We start from the raw sequence: 20,847 nt of genomic DNA, 5'->3' as shown, positions 1-20,847 counted from the left end.
TATCCTGCTCGCCTTCTTGTTATGATTCTCAATGTTGCTCTTCCCTAAACGGTTTCTCAAGTTTTTGATCAGGTTTTTTTTTTCTCTAAAATCTCCAAGAAGGCCTTGATTAGCTAACCCTTGAAAGAAACCTCTAAGTGTTTGGCATTTTTTCGTCTTGCAAGCCCGAATCTTGATATTCGCATTACTCCACATCAGCCCTAATCCACGCTCTAGGTAATGCTCTCGGCTACTAAAAGTATGGTTCATTTTGGATGAGTGGTAAGATCTCACTTGGAAGGATCGAGAAGTACGTGTTCTTCCTCTTTTGCTCTTATTTTATGCTCAGTTGCTCTTATGTTTTCTTCTTCTTCAATTGTTGTTGCCTCTCGGTTTTTGTTATCATATAGACGACCTTATTCTTGCTAGCTACCTTGTAAGGGTTGTCTTCTACTCTGATGTAATTTTTAGCCTTCTTTGCCAACTTTGTCAAAGTCAAAGGTTTTTTCTTACAACAAGGACTTATATAGGTTTGACTCTGGAGACAGGGCATTCTGATATGCCACAACTACTGTCTTCTCGTCACAATTCTCCACTAACATAACCTCCTGTCTGAACCTCTTAGTGAAATCTCTGAGCCTTTCCCCCAGTTTCATTCTCATGCTGAGTGAAGTGTCAACATCTTCACCCAACTTCTTGTTGCCAATATCACTGCATCAAAATAGTAATAATCCAGCATCATTGTAGCATTAAATTTGGCGGCCCGAACCTGTCGTTTATATTTCATCGGTCCAAAGTCCATCTTTTAAGCCCATAAAGCAATTCGACAGGCTTATCTCACCGAATTTTGTCCAGGCTTATCCCACCGAATTTTGTCCACCGTTTTGCCGGACCCATCGTGTTAACGGACTCCCTCTCTCTCTCTATTTTTCATCTACTCTCTCTCTCTCTCTAAGTCTCTCCTCTCTCCACTATCTGTAAATCTATTTCGATTTCTCGATCAATCTAGAAGCTTTCTCGATCGCTCGATCTCTGTAATTCTCTCTCTCGATCACTCTGTCGTAAGTCTTTCTCGATCTCTCCTCTCTCTGTGTTTGATCTCTCTCTCTCTCTCACCTATTCGATCAAAATTGTTGATCGTCTTCTTCGACTTAAGCTCAAATAAAAAATCTTAAGTCCAAATCCTCTCGATCTCTCTTCTCTCTGTATTTGATCTCTCATTCACCTATTCGATCGATCAATTAATAAAATTGCTGATTGTCTTCTTCAACTCAAGCTCAAATCCTCTCGACCTGGTCGTCATCTGCGCCTTCCAAGAACTGAAGCTCAAATCGAAGAACTTCTCTTCTCTGCCAACTATTTTCGAAGCTCAAACTGAGATAGCCATTTGATTGGTTCGGTTCCAGTAAGTATTGTTTCATGTTCAACTGATCTTCCCTTGTTTTTAGGGTTTTTTTTTTAACAGTTCAATTGATTTTGTTTAATTTTTTTTTTTCAACATTTGCTGTAGAAATTGTTAAATTCTCTCCATTTTATAAGATTTGTCTATCCTCTAATGTGGCTAATCTATTCGTTTACAGATTTACTTAAAGATAATGTGGTTTTCCTCTTTTAGACATTCACTTTGTTACTGTTTGGAAATAGAGTTATGTAACATTCAGTTAAAAACCACTCAGTATTGTTCTTATAGGTCAATTGCAATATATTTTGGTTCAGTTGGATTCAAACAGGTGATCCCTTTTTCTGTAGTCAAATGCTATACCACTAAGCTATTGACTAAATATGTATTTTTTGAGAATTAATTTTTAGCTTTGCCTTTCTTTTTTCATATTTAAATTTATATAAAATACTTACAAAAAAAAAAAACCCTCTACTACTACATGATATGATTATTTCTCACTTTTTATTAGCTTTGACATTCTTTTTGCGCTCTATGGTTTCCTTACCTTTGATATAGAATGTGCATGACTTGGTATATTTCAACTTGTTTTGTTGCAATCTCAGATTTACCTTGTACAAAACATCTGTGACTTCTAATTGAGCAAGATGTACGACCTTAGTTCCGATTCCAAGGTTTATCCTCTCTCTCTCATTAAGATTGTAGTGATCTCATGATGATCAAAATGCTGCATTTTTTTTAATTTCTTGATTTTTGATAATTATGTGAACAATCCAATTGGAGCCTAAAACTATAATAAAATTAGTTTTGTGATGTTGCTTTCCCTAGCTCCTTGTATTTGTCATTTTTTTTTTATGCTTTCTAATGCAATTTGGTTTGCATTTATCATGCCAACTTGTTTTTTATAGTTATGTATGCTGTAGCTTTCCCTTGCAAAAAAAAATTGGGTTGATTTTGATTAAGTCACTAACTTGTTTTTTTTATTTTTGGGTGTTTACATTTCAGAATGTATCCTCAAAATAATGTCATTTTCTCATCATGGTCCACGGGCTGTTTGCATTCTTTCGGCAAATGGTGCTATATCCAATGTAACACTCCGTCAAGCAGCAATGTTTGGTGGAACAGTAACTTATGAGGTTTGTGTAGCTATTAATTATCTTATGCCTGCCCCTTCATTCTAAGGCTTTTCTTTCTTATGGAATTTACTTCTCTTTGTATTTATATTTTAAGGTATCGCTAGCTAGCCTCAAAGGTACTCAACTAGCAGCATTACTGTAAAAGAAATTGTTAAATTCTTTCCATAATTGAGTGTTGTATGTTAATTTGTATCATAATTTGTAAAATTGCTTTAATGCCTTATAAATTCCAAATATAAATTTTTACTACTTTAGTGACTTGCAAATTACAAGTATAATTTTCTTTTTAAGGAAAAAAGAAAAAACTTTCTCACAGATCTAGTGGAAGGTTTCTCCTTGTTATTTCTTATGCAGGCATCAATGCTCTAATTATAAAAATAAAAAAATAAAAAAATAAAAAAGAGATAAAACTACATTTAGAAATTTTTATAGATACTTCACATACAACACTCAATTATGGAAACAGAAATTGAGATGCAGAACTTAACAACATCATCCAAAAGTCAGAACAATTTAACCCATATAAGTATTTTAGTTAGCTCACCTCATTGACATTCTAGAAGACTAGAACAAACATTTGTCAAAGATTATTGGTTATTTGATTAGCATTACAGCCTCCATATGACTTTGACATCATGTCAATACTTGCTTTTAAGGCAACCTATGGGAGGGCACCTTCCTCTTGAGGTGTATTGGTCATCTTTGAGAGCAAAAACTCGCCTTGCAGACTCCAAACTCATTCTGAAATATTCGTTCATGTGGTAAAAATAATCTATTCCTTTGATCTCCAAGGCATGTCACCTTTTACCTGCAGTCACATGACACCATAATGCTAATGGCACAACTATGGGGTCCCTTGGTAAGGGCATACGATGCCTCCAAACAAGAATTTAGCCTAGGGTAACACATAGCACATTGGGGCAAAGGAAAATGGCTTTCTAAGACAGGGAGCTATAGGATTATGTCATAGTGACATGTGACATCAGATTGGATCTCGCAAGGCCACCATGTGAGTATGTTTGGATCCTTGCATAATTTTCTTTCCTTTGCTTGGCAAGTGAGATACAAGTTAGTAAGTAGTGGGTGAAAGGTGGGTTTTGAACCTTTGTCGTGGTAGCCACACACAGAATTTAACCAACTTACCAAGTTGGCACCTTCAGCTGAACTATGGAGTCAAGTTCTAAGCTATTTCGATTTTATTCTAATCTGGGTTGAGCTTTCATCTATTGCCAAACACCCCATAAAACCATTGTTCTGAACCTTACTATGTTCTAATTAAACCAATTAGTGTGGGGTCACCACGCTAATATGATAAGATGGATTGGGTGAATTAAAGACTAAGGAGGACTAAAATTGAAACTAACAGAATTCTGTTAGGCTCTATTTGCTATGTGCTTTGCACATGGCGAACGGAGGGAAGTTTCTAAAATTTTCTTAAGTGTTATAGAGAATGTTTGTTCACTATATAGAGAATTCACATTTGCTATACCACTTAGTTATCCTGTTCACCTTATGTAGAACAATTGTTTGCTATATAGAGAACAATTGTTCGCTATGTAGTGAACAACTATGCACTTGCATTTGAGTAACATTCAGATTTAACACAATCTTTGTTTCCTTTTGCTTTTTTTTACCTCTTTTCTTGCTCTTCTTTTCTGTTTTTGCCTTAATTAGTCAAGTGAAGAGTTATATATGTAGCTCATTTACATGTGGCTTCAGCCTTCCATTACCACCTCTTCTATGGACTTAATGATAATTAGCAGTAACAATGGGTACAAATTAAGCCATACTCTAATAGATTAGGAACCCGTTATCCTTATTTTAGTCCCGGTGTTAGTTGAGCTTGCTGTTGAATCAATCAATACTTATGTATCTGTAAGGGATAAGTGGGATTTTTTTGCCCTTTTCTTCTTTTGTAATTAAATATATATATATATATATATATTTGCAGAAGTATGGTTGAAAGTAGAACTGATTGTTGAATAATGTTGAAGTGACCTCAATACTTATGTAAAGAGTGTCAAATGCTCAAGATTGAATAACATAAACCTAGGTTGGTTTGGACTGAATCAATACAACATTCCAACTCACTCACTCCAAGTTGCATTCTAAATCCAACTAGGAATGTTAATGGACTTGATAAATGACAACTTTGTAAATGAGCCACATGACCTCTCTTAAAACATGTGTGCACGAGTTCAGGATATTCTTGGTCTATAAGATGGATTTGTATAGGTAAATTTACCATGTGTTGTCTACAAGGGATGGTTTTGGTCCACGTTGTGATCCCTCTTAAACCACGTGCATGCGAGCGTAATTGACAACATGAGGTAATTTGTGCTGATGTAGGGAATGAGGTAATTTCCATAAATCTCAATTCTGTATCTCTAGATGTAGGGAAGAATGTTGGTCAAAGGTTGTAGGTCCATCCACTAATGAAGAGTCCCCAATTGAACTTTTCCTTAGGAATGCTAATTCGATAAGTCACAGTATGTTTTCATAGTAGTAGCTTGTAATTGACAATATTTATTTGTCATTTGTTTATATTGGGAAGATATAGTTGATGCTTTCTACTGCAATTTGGTTTGCATTTATTATGCCACTTGTTTTTTATAGTTATGTTTGCTGTAACTTTCCCCTACAAAAAAATTTGGGTTGTTTTGATCAAGTCACTAACTTGTTTGAGGATGTATGGAGTTGCTTCTATGCATAAGCACTCCATTCAATCATGTTCCTTAGAACTTTTTGCTTGCATACAAGTGAATTGTACCTTACCCATTTATTCATTCAATACACAGGTGTATTCCTTAACAGGATCATAAAAGATGTTGATGATCAGACTATTGAATTGAAGAATAGGTTACAAGTCCTCATGATTTCTTCCCCGGATCATAAAGATCTTGTCTTCCCAAAGGGAAGTTTCATTCCGCTTCCTTTCTAATAATTTTATTCAGTAATATTCAGATCTTCTTGTTACTTTGTTGGTGAGTATTGAATGTGATATTATTTTCGTGATTCGGTTGTCAGGGTGGATGGGAAAATGATGAGACTGTTGGCCAAACCGCATGTCGTGAAGTCTTGGAGGAAGCGGGAGTAAAAGGAATACTTGATGTACGTTCATCTCATAGCTTGATGTCATAGCTCACCTTCTCATTTTTCTTCATTCTGATTTAAACCATGTTCTTAACTAACATCTCATCAATCTAGCTGGGTTGACCACATATCATGATCATCATAACTATTATCTCGATTATATGGTCAGCCCCATTATTTCACTTGATGTCACAAATAAACATAACTTAATCAAAATACCAAACGATCTTCGCAAACAAAAACAATCTAAACTTTAAACCTTAGCTGGATATGGTGAAAAGAAGACCAAAACCACAACCCAACTCAAGCTTCTGACTGGACTCGGAAACATGGAAAGGATTTTTTTTTATTTATATTTAATTTATTGTTATTATGTAGGCTTAAATGTGAAGGTGGGGTCTTGAAACCCAGATGTATTAGCCCTCTCAGCCCCTGATCTCATTCAAGTTTTACTGGTTTTCTTAGTATTGCAAAAGGGTATTAATATTGTGAAAAGAAGAATGATGAGCCAGATGTTTTGTGTATCTTATTTTACCTGAATTGAGAAATTATGAGTTTGTGTCCTGATTAATTCCATTTGTTCTGAATTAGCTATGTTTAATTCCATCTGTTCTCCTTCTGATTTTATTAATTCTCCACAATTTGATCAAGGTTTTCGGCTCCGCATCATAAAATCCATGTAATCTCTATATTTAATGTCATGTTCTTTTCTTTTTTTGCAGTTAATCTGGCTAAAAATGGTGATTTCGAAAAGGGTCCCCATCTACTTAAGAACTCCTCGAATGGTGTCCTCCCTCCAAAACAAGAAGATTTTACATCCCCTCTTCCTGGTTGGATCATCGAATCACTAAAAGCAGTGAAGTACATTGACTCGAAGCACTTTGCTTTCCCCTTTGGACATGATGCGGTTGAACTTGTTGCATGGAGGGAGAGTGCCATTGCTCAAGTTCTAAGAATAGTTCCTAACAAAATCTATAACCTCACGTTCACTATTGGAGGCGCTAATAATGGGTGTCATGGATCGATGATGGTTGAAGCTTTTGCTGCCCAAGATACCATGAAAGCCCCCCTTAAATCCAATGGAAAGGGTGGGTTCTCTTTGTGGTCCTGGATCAATAGTTTCTCCTCTCTCTTAGAATTGGACTACTTAATGTTTTTTTTTTTTTTTTTAAGGGGTTGGAATATTTAATCGGTGTCTGAAGTATCTGTCATAGCATTACCATCTTCATGTGGTGTGATATATTTTGTGGACTCAGTTAGTAGAGCATATATGAAATTATGAATGGAGGTTTTGTTGTTGTTATAGTTTATTTGTTTTTTTTTTCTTTTTTAAGGTCTTACTATTCTTTGATACTATTGATTGAATACTAATTGGTGTGGATGGGATGTGGTGTGGATGGGATGTGAATGTGGATGTGGATGTGAATGTGTGATTTTTTTAACAGGTATAGATTGAGGAAAGAAACAGCCAATAATTCGATGGGTCAAAGTTGTCGAATTTTATGATTATCATACGAGATTCGACGGCTCAAAGCTGTTGAATTTATTTTTTCGACGGTTTTCAGCCGTCAAATCTAGTTTTTTCGACGATTTTTAAGGCTATCGAAAATAATTTCTATGGCTTAAGGCCGTTGATTTTTTTTTCGACATGACCCAATTCGACGGCTGAGACTGTCGAATTTTTCAAAATTCAAAAATTCGACGGTTTTGGGCCGTCGAATTTAGCTTATTTTCACGTATGCTTGATGAATGCCAAGCAGAGCTCTTCGAAGGAAGTTATGGTCATACAAAGCAGCCTGTGGAATCACGTCAAGGCATTATACACTGTAAGGCAGGGCTTCATTGTTTTCCCACAAAGTCAAGAGCTGCTGGAAGTAGTACAATTGTTTTACTAGGTCTTTCATGCTAGTGAATGATGTGAACTTTGGCATCACCAACTTTTTTGGCAGTTCGGCAACTAAGATCTCTACAATGAACGGTGATCCTTGAATTCCTCTAATGGCCTGTGCAACAACTAGGCCGATTATATCGTTCTTGATGACTTCTTTCTCTCTCCTAATCCAATCCTTGACATCTCCTCTTGTTAAGGGTGCTAGGATTCCTGATTGTCTCGTTGGGGCTCCTGCTAGAATTATTATCGGAGCCATATCTTCTGCATCACCTAGTTCATGACCAGGCCTTGAACCACTACTGCCCAGGGAGACACAGTCATCACCATCTACAGTTTGATGCTGGTTTTCATCACGATTGGCATTCTACTGAGCCTCCAATCATTGGGTAAGTGTTAGATTCTCTTTGGCCAAAGTATCTACCTTCTGTTGCATCTCCTCCTGTCATTTCCTCATCTGAGTTACCAATTGGTCTTTAGCAATGGGAACGATGGGAAGGGTTTGCGGTTGATTGTTGTTGGAACAAGTTGATCTCACCATCCTATCTTTCTCTTTCTGACAAGAAGACGAAATCGAATCAAAGTTTATTGTGTTTCCTACGAACAGCGCCAAAGATGTAGAGGTGATTTCTAGTTACCTTTGACAACTCAATTTCATCGTTTCGTTGAAAGCTTCTTGTTCCTCCGACTGAATGGTGGCACCAGTGTGGTACCTACCAAAATCCTCTGACGATCAAATTAGCTATCCGAAAACAATAATGAACTTTCAATCTCTCCAAAAATAGTCGATCATTTACCTCATGGACCTCCTCCTCTATTTATTGCGTTCCTTAGGGATCTTTTCATAATAGAAGTCTTTTCATGATCCCTGATCCTCAAGGATCTTCATACTGGAATCCCTTGCTTTTCAAGGAAGTTACCCTTTCTGTAAGGAGTCCATGCGGATCGCATCATCCCCCTTTGAGATTCTTGGGATGTCCCACCAAAACTGAAGGTCTGGGAGATTTGGTGTTTGCTATGTAAGTCTACCCTGCCCTACATTTTGGTTGGGCTGTCTTAGGTACCACTTTGAGCAGAGTAGAACTGCTCGGCTTAGTCTGTTTATTCTGCTCACATCGAAACACGTGTAGGGTTCAAATGCGTTACAGCTTTTACTCTCTAAATATCTCAAGGCATGATAAGTTGACTTTATTGTACAATTGGTCTTGCTACGTTTTGATAAAAATTGAATCTTGTAGAAATTCCTAAATTCTTCAAGATCCAATCACAATGAGTTAAAATCTTCTCAAGCTGAGCTGACAGCTGAGTTAACAATATATCAACTCGTGAAGTACAAAGGTCTATCATGCCTCTATCAAATTTTTTTGGGAAAAGAGATTATTTCAAAATTCCGAGGGGTTAGCTTGCCATCTCGTCGAGTGAATAGCAAAGTATTCACTATTCATCAAAATATTTTTGGAAATGAATATTGATTTCCAACGAAATATATACATAAAGAAACCTTTGGTTAAAATCTCGTCTCAAGACAACAACAACAACCAAAAAAAAAAAATTAAACAAGAAGAGGAAACTAAGGTAAGTACATCCTTTCTACAGGAGCTGCTACTGGGCTTCTTTGTATCTTTCAGTAACTCTTCATATCTCCAAACCAGACGACAATGTCAGAATGTTTCCCAAATATTCCAAATAATGTCTTTTTTGTCTATTATGATCCCCTTAACTTATTTTGGTCAGTTCATTCCTAACCCACGTCTCCTCTCAGCATGCAATCAAACATGGTAAACCATACCCACTTCAATGAGCGAGGTGTGTGGAACCCCAAGAGCTACTGCTGGACGCCGGCTATTCTGCCTCAAGAACCCATACACAATGTCAATTGCAAACTTCTTGACCAATGATGATGTATCTTTTGCAACTACACAAGTATGGCCCATCATGTAAGCCACTCCAACTTCCCTTGACTCAACTAGTTCATTCACCTCCTCACACACTCCCACGCCATGGAATCCAACATTCTTATGCTGATTCACAGCCAATGCCCCATCAACCATCTGACCCAATGGAGTTCCAATCACGGCCATCTCTCCTCCTTTGACCCCACATCCACTACCCTCATCAAATTCATGCTGCAAGAACTCTTCCACCTTTGCAATCAATTGGTTCTCGAATTCATAGATGTCTCTCCTTGCATCCTTATACCCGTACCGAATTACACATCTAAAGAGACGGAACTCGGGTGGGCCAATGCGGCTGACAAGAAACCTCTCACTAGCTGGTACTTTTGGAACTGTCATGATGTGTAGAGAGACAAAGATGAGGATTCGGTGGAAGGCGGGGAAGTTGGTGACAAAGTGAGCAAACATTGGTGGAACTCCAGATACAATGTTGGAGTAGATAAAACCGATTCCAGGGATACGAACTATTCCTAGGCTTGGTCCAAGGCTTAGTAGCTTGTCCAAGCAGACCTTGTTCTCCAACTCAAATGCTTGTTTTTTCGAAGTCCCATAGTGCCAGATAGACATTATAGACAATATTATCAAAGAGAGCATAAGAGGGAGCCAGCCGCCTTTGTTGATTTTCGTGAGGCAAGCAGAGATGTAAAGCAGCTCTATAGATCCAAAGACAACCACAAAACAGGTCGCCAAAAGGAACGCTCTCTTCCAAACAGTAACAATGACAAGAAACATTAAGCACGTGGTAACGAACATCACAGTGATCACAGCAAGGCCTGGAGAATAAACAGCATGCCATAAAAAAGTTAACAGAAATTAATCCATATTTTTTTAATATTTATCAGAAAATGATCTTAACTTATTTTGACACTAAACTAGATTATCAGGGAGGAGTTCAAAGGTTAAACACAATTATCTAACATTAACCTTAAAATTTATGTCTTGAAAATGAGAATTAATAAATTGGAAAAAAAATCAGGAAGTATTGCACCAGAATCCATTCAGTACATCAAATGGGCGACTTTGATATTTGCAAAGGCTATTGGTTCAACTCAAGATGACTTGAACTAAATTGAGCTTTGGTACGAAAGTTTCCAAAACCGTAGATTTCTATGCACAAATGATTGGGTATTGGGAGTAAAAAGTGGATGTAGATATAACTTAACTATATATGTTCACAAAGACATCTGGAGTCTATACTAATACATGGACAATGCATGCAGATAAGTCAATGTCTGATTTTTGTGAGGACAATCTCCACACCATGCAGATCATCCCCACAAAAATGCAATCCATTAAGTAGCTAACAAGTTGAATAATCACGAATCATCCATTTACACCATTAACTACATTGATGTCTAGAAGATGAGCTCGTCACCAAAAATCAGTCATTGAGCCAACTCCATGGCGGCCAATGGCTATCTGTGAACGTAGATGTCAATTTCCTGACTTCTAAGGATCCTTACCCACATATATATTACAGATAGATAGATGAGAGAGAGAAAACATACCATATGCATTACCAATCATAGTCGTATCTCTAAACCCAATCACAACAGCAAGACACAAGACCATCAAAATCCAGTTCACCTCAGGTATGTAAATCTGCCCATGTATTTGGCTTGATGTGTGTATTATCTTCACACGCGGGAAACATCTCAGTGCCCGACACTGGCTAATAATTGAGAAAGTGGCTGAAATTATTGCCTGACTTCCAACAATTGTTGCCAATGTCGCAATAATAAATACTGGCCAAAAGATAGCTTCTGTATAGAGCAAAATACTAAAAAAAATGAGAGAATGCTGCAAAAAAATATAACTGAATAATATGGGAAAATGTGAGAAGGGACTATAGATTCACCCTTTAAAACCATAACCAGATATCACCATAAGTAGATAATATAATGACCCCAACAAACAAGAATATCATGAGTAACTAAAATCAAAGTTTAAAATATCAGAATGTATCGGTTGATACGTATCAGTACCAGCCAAGACCAATACGAAACATTGAATGTTTCGGGAAAGTATCAGGTATGTATCAGTATCGAATGTATCGGCCAATACAGTATAGTTTTTTTCATTAAACGAAACATTCAATTGATATTTTAAACCTCGAATAAAATTATGCAAGTACCGCTAAGTTGGAGAGCTGATAATTTGGATTTTGATATCTCTACCATTAGAGCTTCCATTATTTAAGATTTTGTGGTCATGAAAAGATAAAAGTTTATCAGAACCCAAAAAGTGTAATCCTTCCAAAAGTTTCCACGAGGAAATAAATAAAAATGCCCAATTGGGCTTGAAATTTGAGGTTAAATTTGTGAATATTCCCCTTTCTTCTAGGTAAAGATCTGAAGTGCACCACAGAGGGATTCATAAGTATGGACCTATATAATTACATATAAATTTGGTGTTAACCGTCAATCACATGAGGGTCCAGGTTCCACAGCCAAAATTTTTGTCTTATATGGGTTAGAAGTTTTGTAATAGGCTGATTTTTTTGTGAGGGTGATGTCCTCGCCATACAGATCATCCTCACAAACAATCAGCCCATTCTGAAACTTCTAACCCCATCTAAAGTGGTTTACAAATTAACGGTAAAAATTGACGGTCCACAATTCTTCAACTTGTAAACTGGGGTTATAAGTGACAGAATGGGCTGATTTTTTGTGAGGATGATCTTCTCACCATAGAGATCATCTTCATAACTTTTCTGGACTAGTAGACAGCTGATGTACAATTTCAGAACATATAAAGATTGAAATCAAACCTGGGATGGCTTTGAAGAAGCTACTCTGAAGGTCCTGTTTGTGCTTAGAAAGATAAGAAGCTTCACCCATGTATGCTAGAATTAAGCAAGGATAAACAAGTCCTGTAAATGCCATCTGCCATCAAAAAACGTATCGCAACCAAAAATCAAGAAACATAAATAAAATAGTTACATGAACGATAAGAGTCTTAGTTGGAAGAGATCATAATGTTTGACAGAGAAACCACATTTGTTCCAAACAGAATACATATATTTTCTAAACTGTTAAACAGAAAGAATCGTACCCTGATTGAAAGCTTGGAGAAATGCCCAAGATCAGCAAACATAGCCTCTGCGCCTGATCAAGGAAACAAAACCGATTTTGTTATATCCACTCGGAGAGGATGGCGTAAAAAATGGATTTGAGTTCATAGGGGAGAATACCAACAGACCTGTAATACAAAGGACAATACCTCCAAGTGAATTCCATCCATATTTTCCAGCTGTTCTAAAAAAGTAATAAACATAATATGGTGACAGAGCTCTGAAAATTTGAGGATCCCAACGGATTATGTTGTAAATGCCTACTCCACTAATGCAGAGTAGCCAACATATCAAGATTGGAGCGAAAAGAAAACCAACTTTATGTGTTCCATAGTGTTGAAGTGAAAAGAGCCCCACTAAAACAACACATGCAATAACCATAGTATAATCTGTGAGAGAGAAAATTAAGTCAGTGCCAATAAAGAAAGTCAATTGCAAGGGCTACATACAAACTACCACTTCTCCATAACACATGTGCCCCCCCTCCCCAACAAAAAAATAAAAATCCCTCCCCCAATGTTCATTTGAATCCGACTAGCCTTACTAAGTTAGTACGGATTTCACCCTTACTAAGGGTCCTTGGGCTCACCTTGTGACATCCAAAAACATGATCTGGTGCTTCAGGGTTGCAGATGACAAAATTCTATGAATTTTGGAGAAAAAAAAACAAATACAAAAAAAATTTATTTTTCACCGTTCAATTTTAATTTTAAATTTTGGAGTTAGGTGGAAGTTCGGTAGCCGTCCATTTTCAAAACCTTGGATCAATACCACAAGAAAAAAGTATTGAATTTTTTTTTTTTTCAAATGAAAACTAGAGGGCTGTGGTGTTGGATTGCTAATGTGGTATTCCATTTGAGCAAAACAACCCTTAGTAAGGAAGATGTTTCTCAATCCATTTTTAGTAGTAGAATTCATTAAGAATTGTAAAACAAAATGAGCTACTACCGATGTCTAGAGGCCAGATAAAACTCACAGTAGTGAAACATTCTTACAAGGTAGGGGAGTCTATCTATGATCATATTACCAGTATCCCCTTATCTCATAAGATGTGAATTTCGATTAACTTACTCTCGTGTAGATCTGGGACCTTAATTTTGATGCCATAAACTGCAGAAAGTACTGAAAACAAAACAGAGGAAATGCCACAAATTATTAGTAGTAGCACTCAAAGAACAGTGCTGATCGTTGAATTGGTAGCAATAACTGCATAATATTTTATAAATACATACTATAGGTGCAAGAATTTTCACATAAAATGGACTGTACATGTGTAAACTCAAGATACATGCTTCTTGATCCGACACCCAAGAAATGAAAGTAGTAAGTAATTGGGCATCAGGGTTTCTCACCTTAAAGCCTTCCATGTGGTACAATTCCATGAAAGCCACATGGAGCACCAGAAAGAATACAATCTAATATCAAAAAATTTCTCATTGAAAGATAGCTCATTAAAGATATTTTAGGAAACGAAATAGATCACTTCATTTTCATTGTAAAATTTAGATTAAAAACCCCAACTCCATTGAGGAAAACCCTCCCTGTGTGAGTTGGTTTCCTCGATCTCCTTTCTGTTGATAGATTTAAAATTTTTATAAATAAATAAAAAAATCTTTTGGGAACAAACCACAATGCCTAAGGCCAAATACCAGTGCATCTAACTGGCCAATTCACTTGACGTATTTGATTAAGGCAATATGGCCAACTAAACAATCATTGCAGTCCAATCTCAACCATCTGAGATTGAGGCTTGTTCCCTAAGATCTCTCATGAAGTAGAATATAACCCAATGCAAAGTTCCCATAAAATTGGTTAGAACTTAGTACTACGACTACCCCGTAAAGTTTCTATAAAGTGTGGTTGCACACAAAATGTTTGCATAGTTCCTACAAGTAGGGTAAAAAACCCCAATCCACATGAAGATTCTATAAAGTAATGTTGTACCTAAAATTGCCCAAAGTTCCATGAGAACAACAACTAATTCCCCAACAAAGTTCCTATGAAGCAAGGAAGGTTCCCCAATTCTTTACTAAGTTTCCACAACACGATATATGATGTAGGGTAGAACACACAATCTTAGAGTTTATGTTAAAAATCTAGTTCTAAGGTGAAATCCCAAGAACTAAAAGTAATGAAAAATCTCTATGTCGAGCAAAACAGACTAGAAACTTCAATCTAGGTTTGAGATTGATGGAAATCAATCACAAACACTAAAATTAAGAACCAAGATCGGGCTCTTGTGTTGAAAAAAAAATAAAGGAAGTGAAGAAAATTCTCTTCTTTTTTTCTTTTATTAATCAATCTTAAAAAAACTAGCTTCTAATTATAATCTAAAGAATAAAAACGAATTTTAAACATAAAACAAATTAGAACCTAACTAGGAAAAGAAACTTTCTAAAATTGAAATAGAAAGTAACTAGAACTACTTCAATAACTTAAAAAATAGAAACTCAATAAAAGAAAGAGTCCTAAGAGAAGTTGGACTAAGTATCATGGACTGGTCAAAACTTAGGTCAAATTGACTTAGTCAACCCGAGTTGACTTAGTCAATGCTGTTGATTTCTTTATTCAATGCATCTTAACTCAATCATAGGCATTAAGATAAGTGTCGGCAAGCCTTTCTACATCAGTATAGTACCTAAAATCTTAGGGAAGTTCTTGCAAAGTATGATACAACTTATAATCCTCAAGAAGTTTCTAAGAGGTGGGTTTAAACCATAATCTCTTCCCTTTATCATTTATAATGCATGCACTAATGGAAGATCACCATCGTAGATCATGATACATTCCAAAATCAGAAAATTAATTTTACATATTAAAAACAATCAAACATAAAGAAATTAGCTCATGGAAATCTTATTCGTGCTTTCAAGGCAGTAAAACCCAACACAATTTTGGTTTTATTAGGCAATAGAAAGCATACCAGACATTGAAGGGGTTAGGACACCATCACCGATAACCATACTTGTCCCCAAAAGTACAACTAGCAGCAAAACAATGCGAGAACTGTGATTCTTCTCAAAGAACTGTTTTAGAAGCGAACTAGTTCTTGTTTCCTTAAGGCTATTTCCAGACTTGTACATAGATAGGTCCTCTTGTGAAGCATGGGAAGTGCTCAAAAGGCCCATCTTCGAGTGTTGGCAGAGTAACGAATACAAAGCAAAGGTTCCTCCTATAAAAGTAAGGCTTTATTAGGTCCTCAAAAAATCAACCAATGTTCTTCTATTTTTTCTATAAACAAAATCACTAAGGAGTCAGTGAAGCACCTTCGCCATTGTCATCAGCTCCTAAGACAAATATTATGTATTTGCAGAGAGGGATTAAAGTCAGAGTCCAGAAAATCAGAGAAAGTACCCCAAGAATCTCCTCTTCTTCCGCGAGACAGTTCAATCTCCCCGAGAATGTGCTTGTGTAGACATAGATAGGAGAAATACTAAGGTCACCGTACACAACCCCAAAGCTCTGATAGGCCAAAAACAGAGTAGTCTTGTATGCATTCTGCAAGTAAGGCCAAACTTAAATCGATTAAATCCTGTATTAAAAAAAAAACAAATTGTTGAAAATCCATGAGAAACAAAATCAAATGGTATACCAAAATATTAGAGTGAACACAGCAATCCAATCAGAACAAAACACAACTTACCCATCAATAAACGAAGGTACAATAAAATATTCAAAAATCGAGCGTAGCAAATTATTATTAATTTTTATAGGTATATGTTGGAGAATTGTAGAACATAAAATCCAAGTCAAGGAAACATTGAGAAATATGAATGAATCCACACATAATAAAAGAGGACATTATATAACACAGGGAAACAAGAAATCAATTATGGTGATCTAAACAAACATAAGAATCACAACCCATCTCGTTAAGGGAATGGTACCCGGGCATGAATAGAAGAGAAAATTTGCAGTCCATGAGTTTGACACAAATTAAATACAATCCACAAGATAGACACCAAAATCATTAACAGATTCAAATATTATATATGAAAAATGCAATCATAGCTAACCAATTAGATCATTAGAAAAAAAAAACACCAAAACTGAAATCCCATGAACTAACAAGTGAAATTATTCACATAAATACGTTAAAAAATCCAGTAACTGAAGCAAGAGACATTCAAACAGAAGATTAATTGATTTAATAATAGGAATCTCTTCGATTGAAACAGTCCATGATCACAAATCAGAAAAAATGAAAAAAATAGAGTCGAAGATCACCAAAATGTGAGTTAAACATACTTCAAAGTTTACATCAAAAACATTGTCCACAAATGTCCTACAAATCTCAAATTCTACCCTCGATTCCAAAATAACAAAGTCTGATAACCAAATAAAAAATACTAGTAAAAAAAAAAAAAAAACAGAATTCTCAAACTCACAAAACAAGATTCCCGAGTCGAACAACCAGATTCCGGATCCATTTATCTCCAAACCCTAACCCAAACTTTTTCCAACTTTTGAATCGAATCCAAACTTTTTTTTTCTTTTTATTTCCCGATTCGGAAATAATAAAAAAAAAAAAAAAACCCAGAAAATTTATTCTGATATACACTCTATGTAATCAAATCTCGTCTTTTACAAATCAAAAATATAAAATAAAATAGAAACTTTGATTATGTGGAAGTAATTGATACGGACATTAATGTAAGGAGTTTTAAAGAATGGTTCTCTGAGTCTCACTCTCTCTTTCTCCCTCACTGTTTTATTTCTGTTTTAGAGAGAAGAAGCAGTTAAAGGACACGTGTCAAGTGAAGGGAAAGGGAAATAGAGGTCATGCGCCAAAACTTCTTTTTTTCGGGTTCTCATTTTTACCATTTCTCAAACTCTAAAGACTTCAGACTTCAGACTAGAGTAGATTGTTTTAATTTAGACTTACCATCCATTTTTTTAAAATATTTGAAATACCCTAATTTTTTAAAATTATTATTGATATGCTACTGGAACTCGGTCTTCTGTGATAGGCCCATAAACAATGATCTCAATGCCCTCTTATTCAAACCGTTGCTTCTCTTTTTTTCCCTTAAATTAAGTTGTTTTCAGTTCTTGTTTTTTACATCTTCAAAACCTATCATCTTCAATCTTAAGGTTATATATACGTTAATCAATAAACTTCAAAGTATGATAACATTTTCAAGAAAGTATAATATGATAGAATTTTGGGTGAAATAATTGGTGTCAACTATTGGATTTCGATTTGATTTTTATGAGAATTATAATCGTTAAATATTTTTTTGTTCTGATTTTGATTCTCAAATTGATCAACCACAATTGAAATTATAAAAAATTTCTCTTTAAACAATTCTGATTATCGATTCCTATTAACTTTTGTTCTCAATCTATTTAATTTAAAGAGACCCAAATTTAATAAGTTGGAAGTAAATGGATTCAGAAAATTAAAAAATTGACTGAGAGTAGATGAGAGAGCTGCTTGAAGATGACTGGTGTTCTGATCAAAAAAATGAAGGATTCATGGTTTGATGAGGACATTTAGGTCATTTAACGTTAATATATGAGAAAAGACTAAAGTGAAAGCCTCGTGTCATAAGTGTGAAATCATAGACAGACATCTCAAATACTGACCAAAAAAAAAAAAAAATGGTCCAAATCACAAAGAAACTTTATCGGACGCAAGTGGCCAGAATTTGGCATATTTTATACTCATAGTAAGACTGCATTTCAATTAACGATACATAACCCCACTTTCTCTTTCGCCACGTGGTATTAAAAAAAAATCTCCATAATGTGCTTCAGGATTAGATAATCAAATATGAAAAACAAAATTTGCTTAAATCGAATGGATAGAAATCAACCATCACATAACTTTTGATAAATAAATCTTTTTGTGGATTATGAATTAGGGTTGTCAATGGATCAAGTACTCCTAATTAGATTAGGATTGAATTGAATTTCATTTTTGGATCTCAATGTTAGAGTCCAAATCTGATTTAATAATAATTTGATCGAGGTTAGATGGGATAGAATCTAATTTGATATTTTAAAAAATATGAATGAACTTCAAATCCTAAACAAATACATCATGGAAGAGAAAATTCAATAGTCGAGATTTATTCTCTAAATGAGTATCAAGGAGATATACATCACTGTGATATGTATAAATTCTCACAATTAGATTTCAAGTTTACACAATTGAGTTGGCATGTGTGATTTGTAAGGTACTATTGGATGTAAGTGATTTGGGTAAGATATGGTGCTTCAAGAGGTTAGTTGTCTCACCCTTGCTAGTTGGGTGTACAGATCTGGACACCCTTATCATAAAAATAAAATAAAAAAGTATAAGATATAAAACATTTTAGATTTTTCTATTATACATTAAGTTTTGAGGAGAGTATAATTTCATTACATATATTTATTTAAGAGAGATTTATCAGGCAGACCCAACTATTGAAATTTGATTACAAAAACTCTCTTAATGTATCAAGTTTGTTATCTGACCAATCTTACTTTATCAATTAAACTAGCATGACTAACTTAGTAAGATTTTAAATATTACTAAGGGTAGTTGGGCACACATGGATTATCAAATTAATAATCAGATAGTATAGACTTCTAGATTTCATGGAAAAACTCATATTCAATAGAAAACATTTGAAAAAAAAAAAAACTTTTTAAGCTTGGTCGTAAGTGTTGAAAATGGATGTTTACCGAGCTCCCAACTTTAAAATTAAAAATCAATGCTAAAAATTAACCTCTTCTTTTCTATTTTTTTTTTTTTTCAAAGTTGTTAAAAAAAATCTCCTTTATAATCTAGTGCCATCAGATCATATTTTTGGGTGCCACAAATTGATGCAATTAGAATCTACTCCAAAGTATGTTAAGTTACATATTAATCCCATGAATTTGAATTTTATGATGTGGATCCGGATTTCAAGGTTCACTGGGTAACAAACTTGATAAAGTGAGGTTTGGTGGGTAACAAACTTCATAAAGTTAAGTTTCCCTTGAGTTGTCAACACTCCAAAGGGAGTTTTTGTAATAAAAGTGCAATAGTTGGGTGTCGGTAAATCTCTCTTTATTTAATGGGTGGCATTCAGAGATCCTAAAGAGAGCCAAACATCGTACTAAACATTTTTCAAATATAGAGGTTAGAGGTTTTGAAATGGGCTGCTTTTTTGTGAGGATGGTCTCTATGATGAGGGGGATCATCCTCACCAAAAATTAGTCTATTCCAAAAAATTTAATCCTATCAAAAGTGATTTACAAAAATCGGACGATGTACAATTCTTCAACTTGTAAACTAAGGTTAGAAGTTTTGGAATGAACTGATTTTTGGTGAGGATGATCTCCTCACCATGAAGATCATCATCACAAAAAATCAGCCAATTTCGAAGCTTGTAACCCCTATTTTGAAAAATATTTAGCTCTTTCTAGGGTCTTCAAACGCTTCCCTTATTTAATATCAGATTACTATATTAAAAAAAATTAAAATAAAATAATTTAAATAATAAGTATAACTAATTCTAAAATTATGTAATAAATATATAATTGGATCCAACCGAATTGAGCAACTACCCGCTCAAATCCAACCAATTGGACAAACTAACTTCCTGTCTTATATGATATCCATTGGTTTTTTAAAACATTGGGTCTGCCACGTGGATAAAGTTACTCAACTCCTGGAACATAGGATCTAAGTGAATAATGAAGCAGATAAGATACCATTAACGGCTTAAGTATTTTAATTTTCTCGTGATATTTTGAAATCATATCTCGTACTTTAGAGTCTGAGAAAACTATAATTACGGAGAAGAGGACAAGTAACAATGACGTGAAACAGAATCAGTTTCATTCTATAACGGATTGTTTAATGTAGAACACTGTCGTATGGAAACTCTATACTTCACATTGATAACAGCCGTGCGATCAATGATTGTTGTGCTTTGTTGGTGACATTATTAGACAAACGATAAACACGTGTCCTTAGGTGATGCCGCTGCTTTGAATAATTTCATCATTGTTAATAGAGGTTCTGTAAGTCACAAAGACTTTTGTGCGTAACTTAAGGTCACTTCAGCATTATTCTTTAAAAAAATATATATTAATTGGGAAGGGCACGTTATTGCACGTGTTTCACATACGGGCATTAATTAATTAAAGAAAAATTATATTGTCACATTAACTTTTGCTAAGAGCACTCCAATTCATATGTAAAATGATGCTCTTAGTAAAAGTTGGCCTGGTAATAGAGGTTATCTAGTTAAATTATGTTATTAACTCATGATTACTTAAAATGATAAATTGGCAATTGTTTTGTACTCAATTTTTCATAAAACAATGTTTTAGAAAACTGTTTTGGA

The 20,847-nt window shown here is 35.1% G+C and overlaps 1 protein-coding gene and 1 long non-coding RNA gene across 7 annotated transcripts; one reads left to right on the top strand and one right to left on the bottom strand.

Moving 5' to 3' along the window:
* The first annotated feature begins 826 nt into the window (after positions 1 to 826).
* Positions 827 to 6,912, top strand: LOC147381682 (uncharacterized). 3 transcript variants are annotated; one of them, XR_015174430.1, is made up of 6 exons: positions 827 to 1,040; positions 1,256 to 1,384; positions 1,984 to 2,052; positions 2,384 to 2,514; positions 5,313 to 5,625; positions 6,330 to 6,912. It is a non-coding gene; the product is annotated as an uncharacterized LOC147381682 (long non-coding RNA). The 3 variants fall into 3 exon arrangements; XR_015174429.1 differs by having other exon boundaries at positions 832 to 1,384; XR_015174431.1 differs by lacking the exon at positions 1,984 to 2,052 and having other exon boundaries at positions 832 to 1,384.
* Positions 6,913 to 8,906: 1,994 nt separating this feature from the next.
* On the bottom strand, positions 8,907 to 17,306 carry LOC147381681 (putative potassium transporter 13). Of its 4 annotated transcripts, none has more exons than XM_086430090.1 (9): positions 16,912 to 17,162; positions 15,790 to 16,021; positions 15,447 to 15,695; positions 13,595 to 13,645; positions 12,673 to 12,912; positions 12,505 to 12,557; positions 12,221 to 12,335; positions 10,959 to 11,213; positions 8,907 to 10,223 (listed from the first exon to the last, which is right to left on the bottom strand). In XM_086430090.1, exons 1-9 carry the CDS (start codon positions 16,951 to 16,953, stop codon positions 9,265 to 9,267), a joined length of 2,196 nt encoding a protein of 731 aa, XP_086286216.1. In that variant the 5' UTR covers positions 16,954 to 17,162; the 3' UTR covers positions 8,907 to 9,264. The 4 variants fall into 4 exon arrangements, with proteins under 4 accessions (XP_086286216.1, XP_086286215.1, XP_086286217.1 ...); XM_086430089.1 differs by having other exon boundaries at positions 8,909 to 10,223; positions 12,652 to 12,912; positions 16,912 to 17,161; XM_086430091.1 differs by lacking the exon at positions 16,912 to 17,162 and adding an exon at positions 17,171 to 17,306 and having other exon boundaries at positions 8,911 to 10,223; positions 12,652 to 12,912.
* Positions 17,307 to 20,847: the final 3,541 nt, after the last annotated feature.

This window comes from Akebia trifoliata, unplaced genomic scaffold, assembly GCF_017979445.1.
Source record: "Akebia trifoliata isolate Shusen 1 unplaced genomic scaffold, ASM1797944v1 Contig00303, whole genome shotgun sequence".
In the NCBI taxonomy this organism is placed as follows: domain Eukaryota; kingdom Viridiplantae; phylum Streptophyta; class Magnoliopsida; order Ranunculales; family Lardizabalaceae; genus Akebia; species Akebia trifoliata.
Note: the sequence above shows the minus strand (reverse complement) of the source record. Positions and strands in the feature narration are given on the sequence as shown.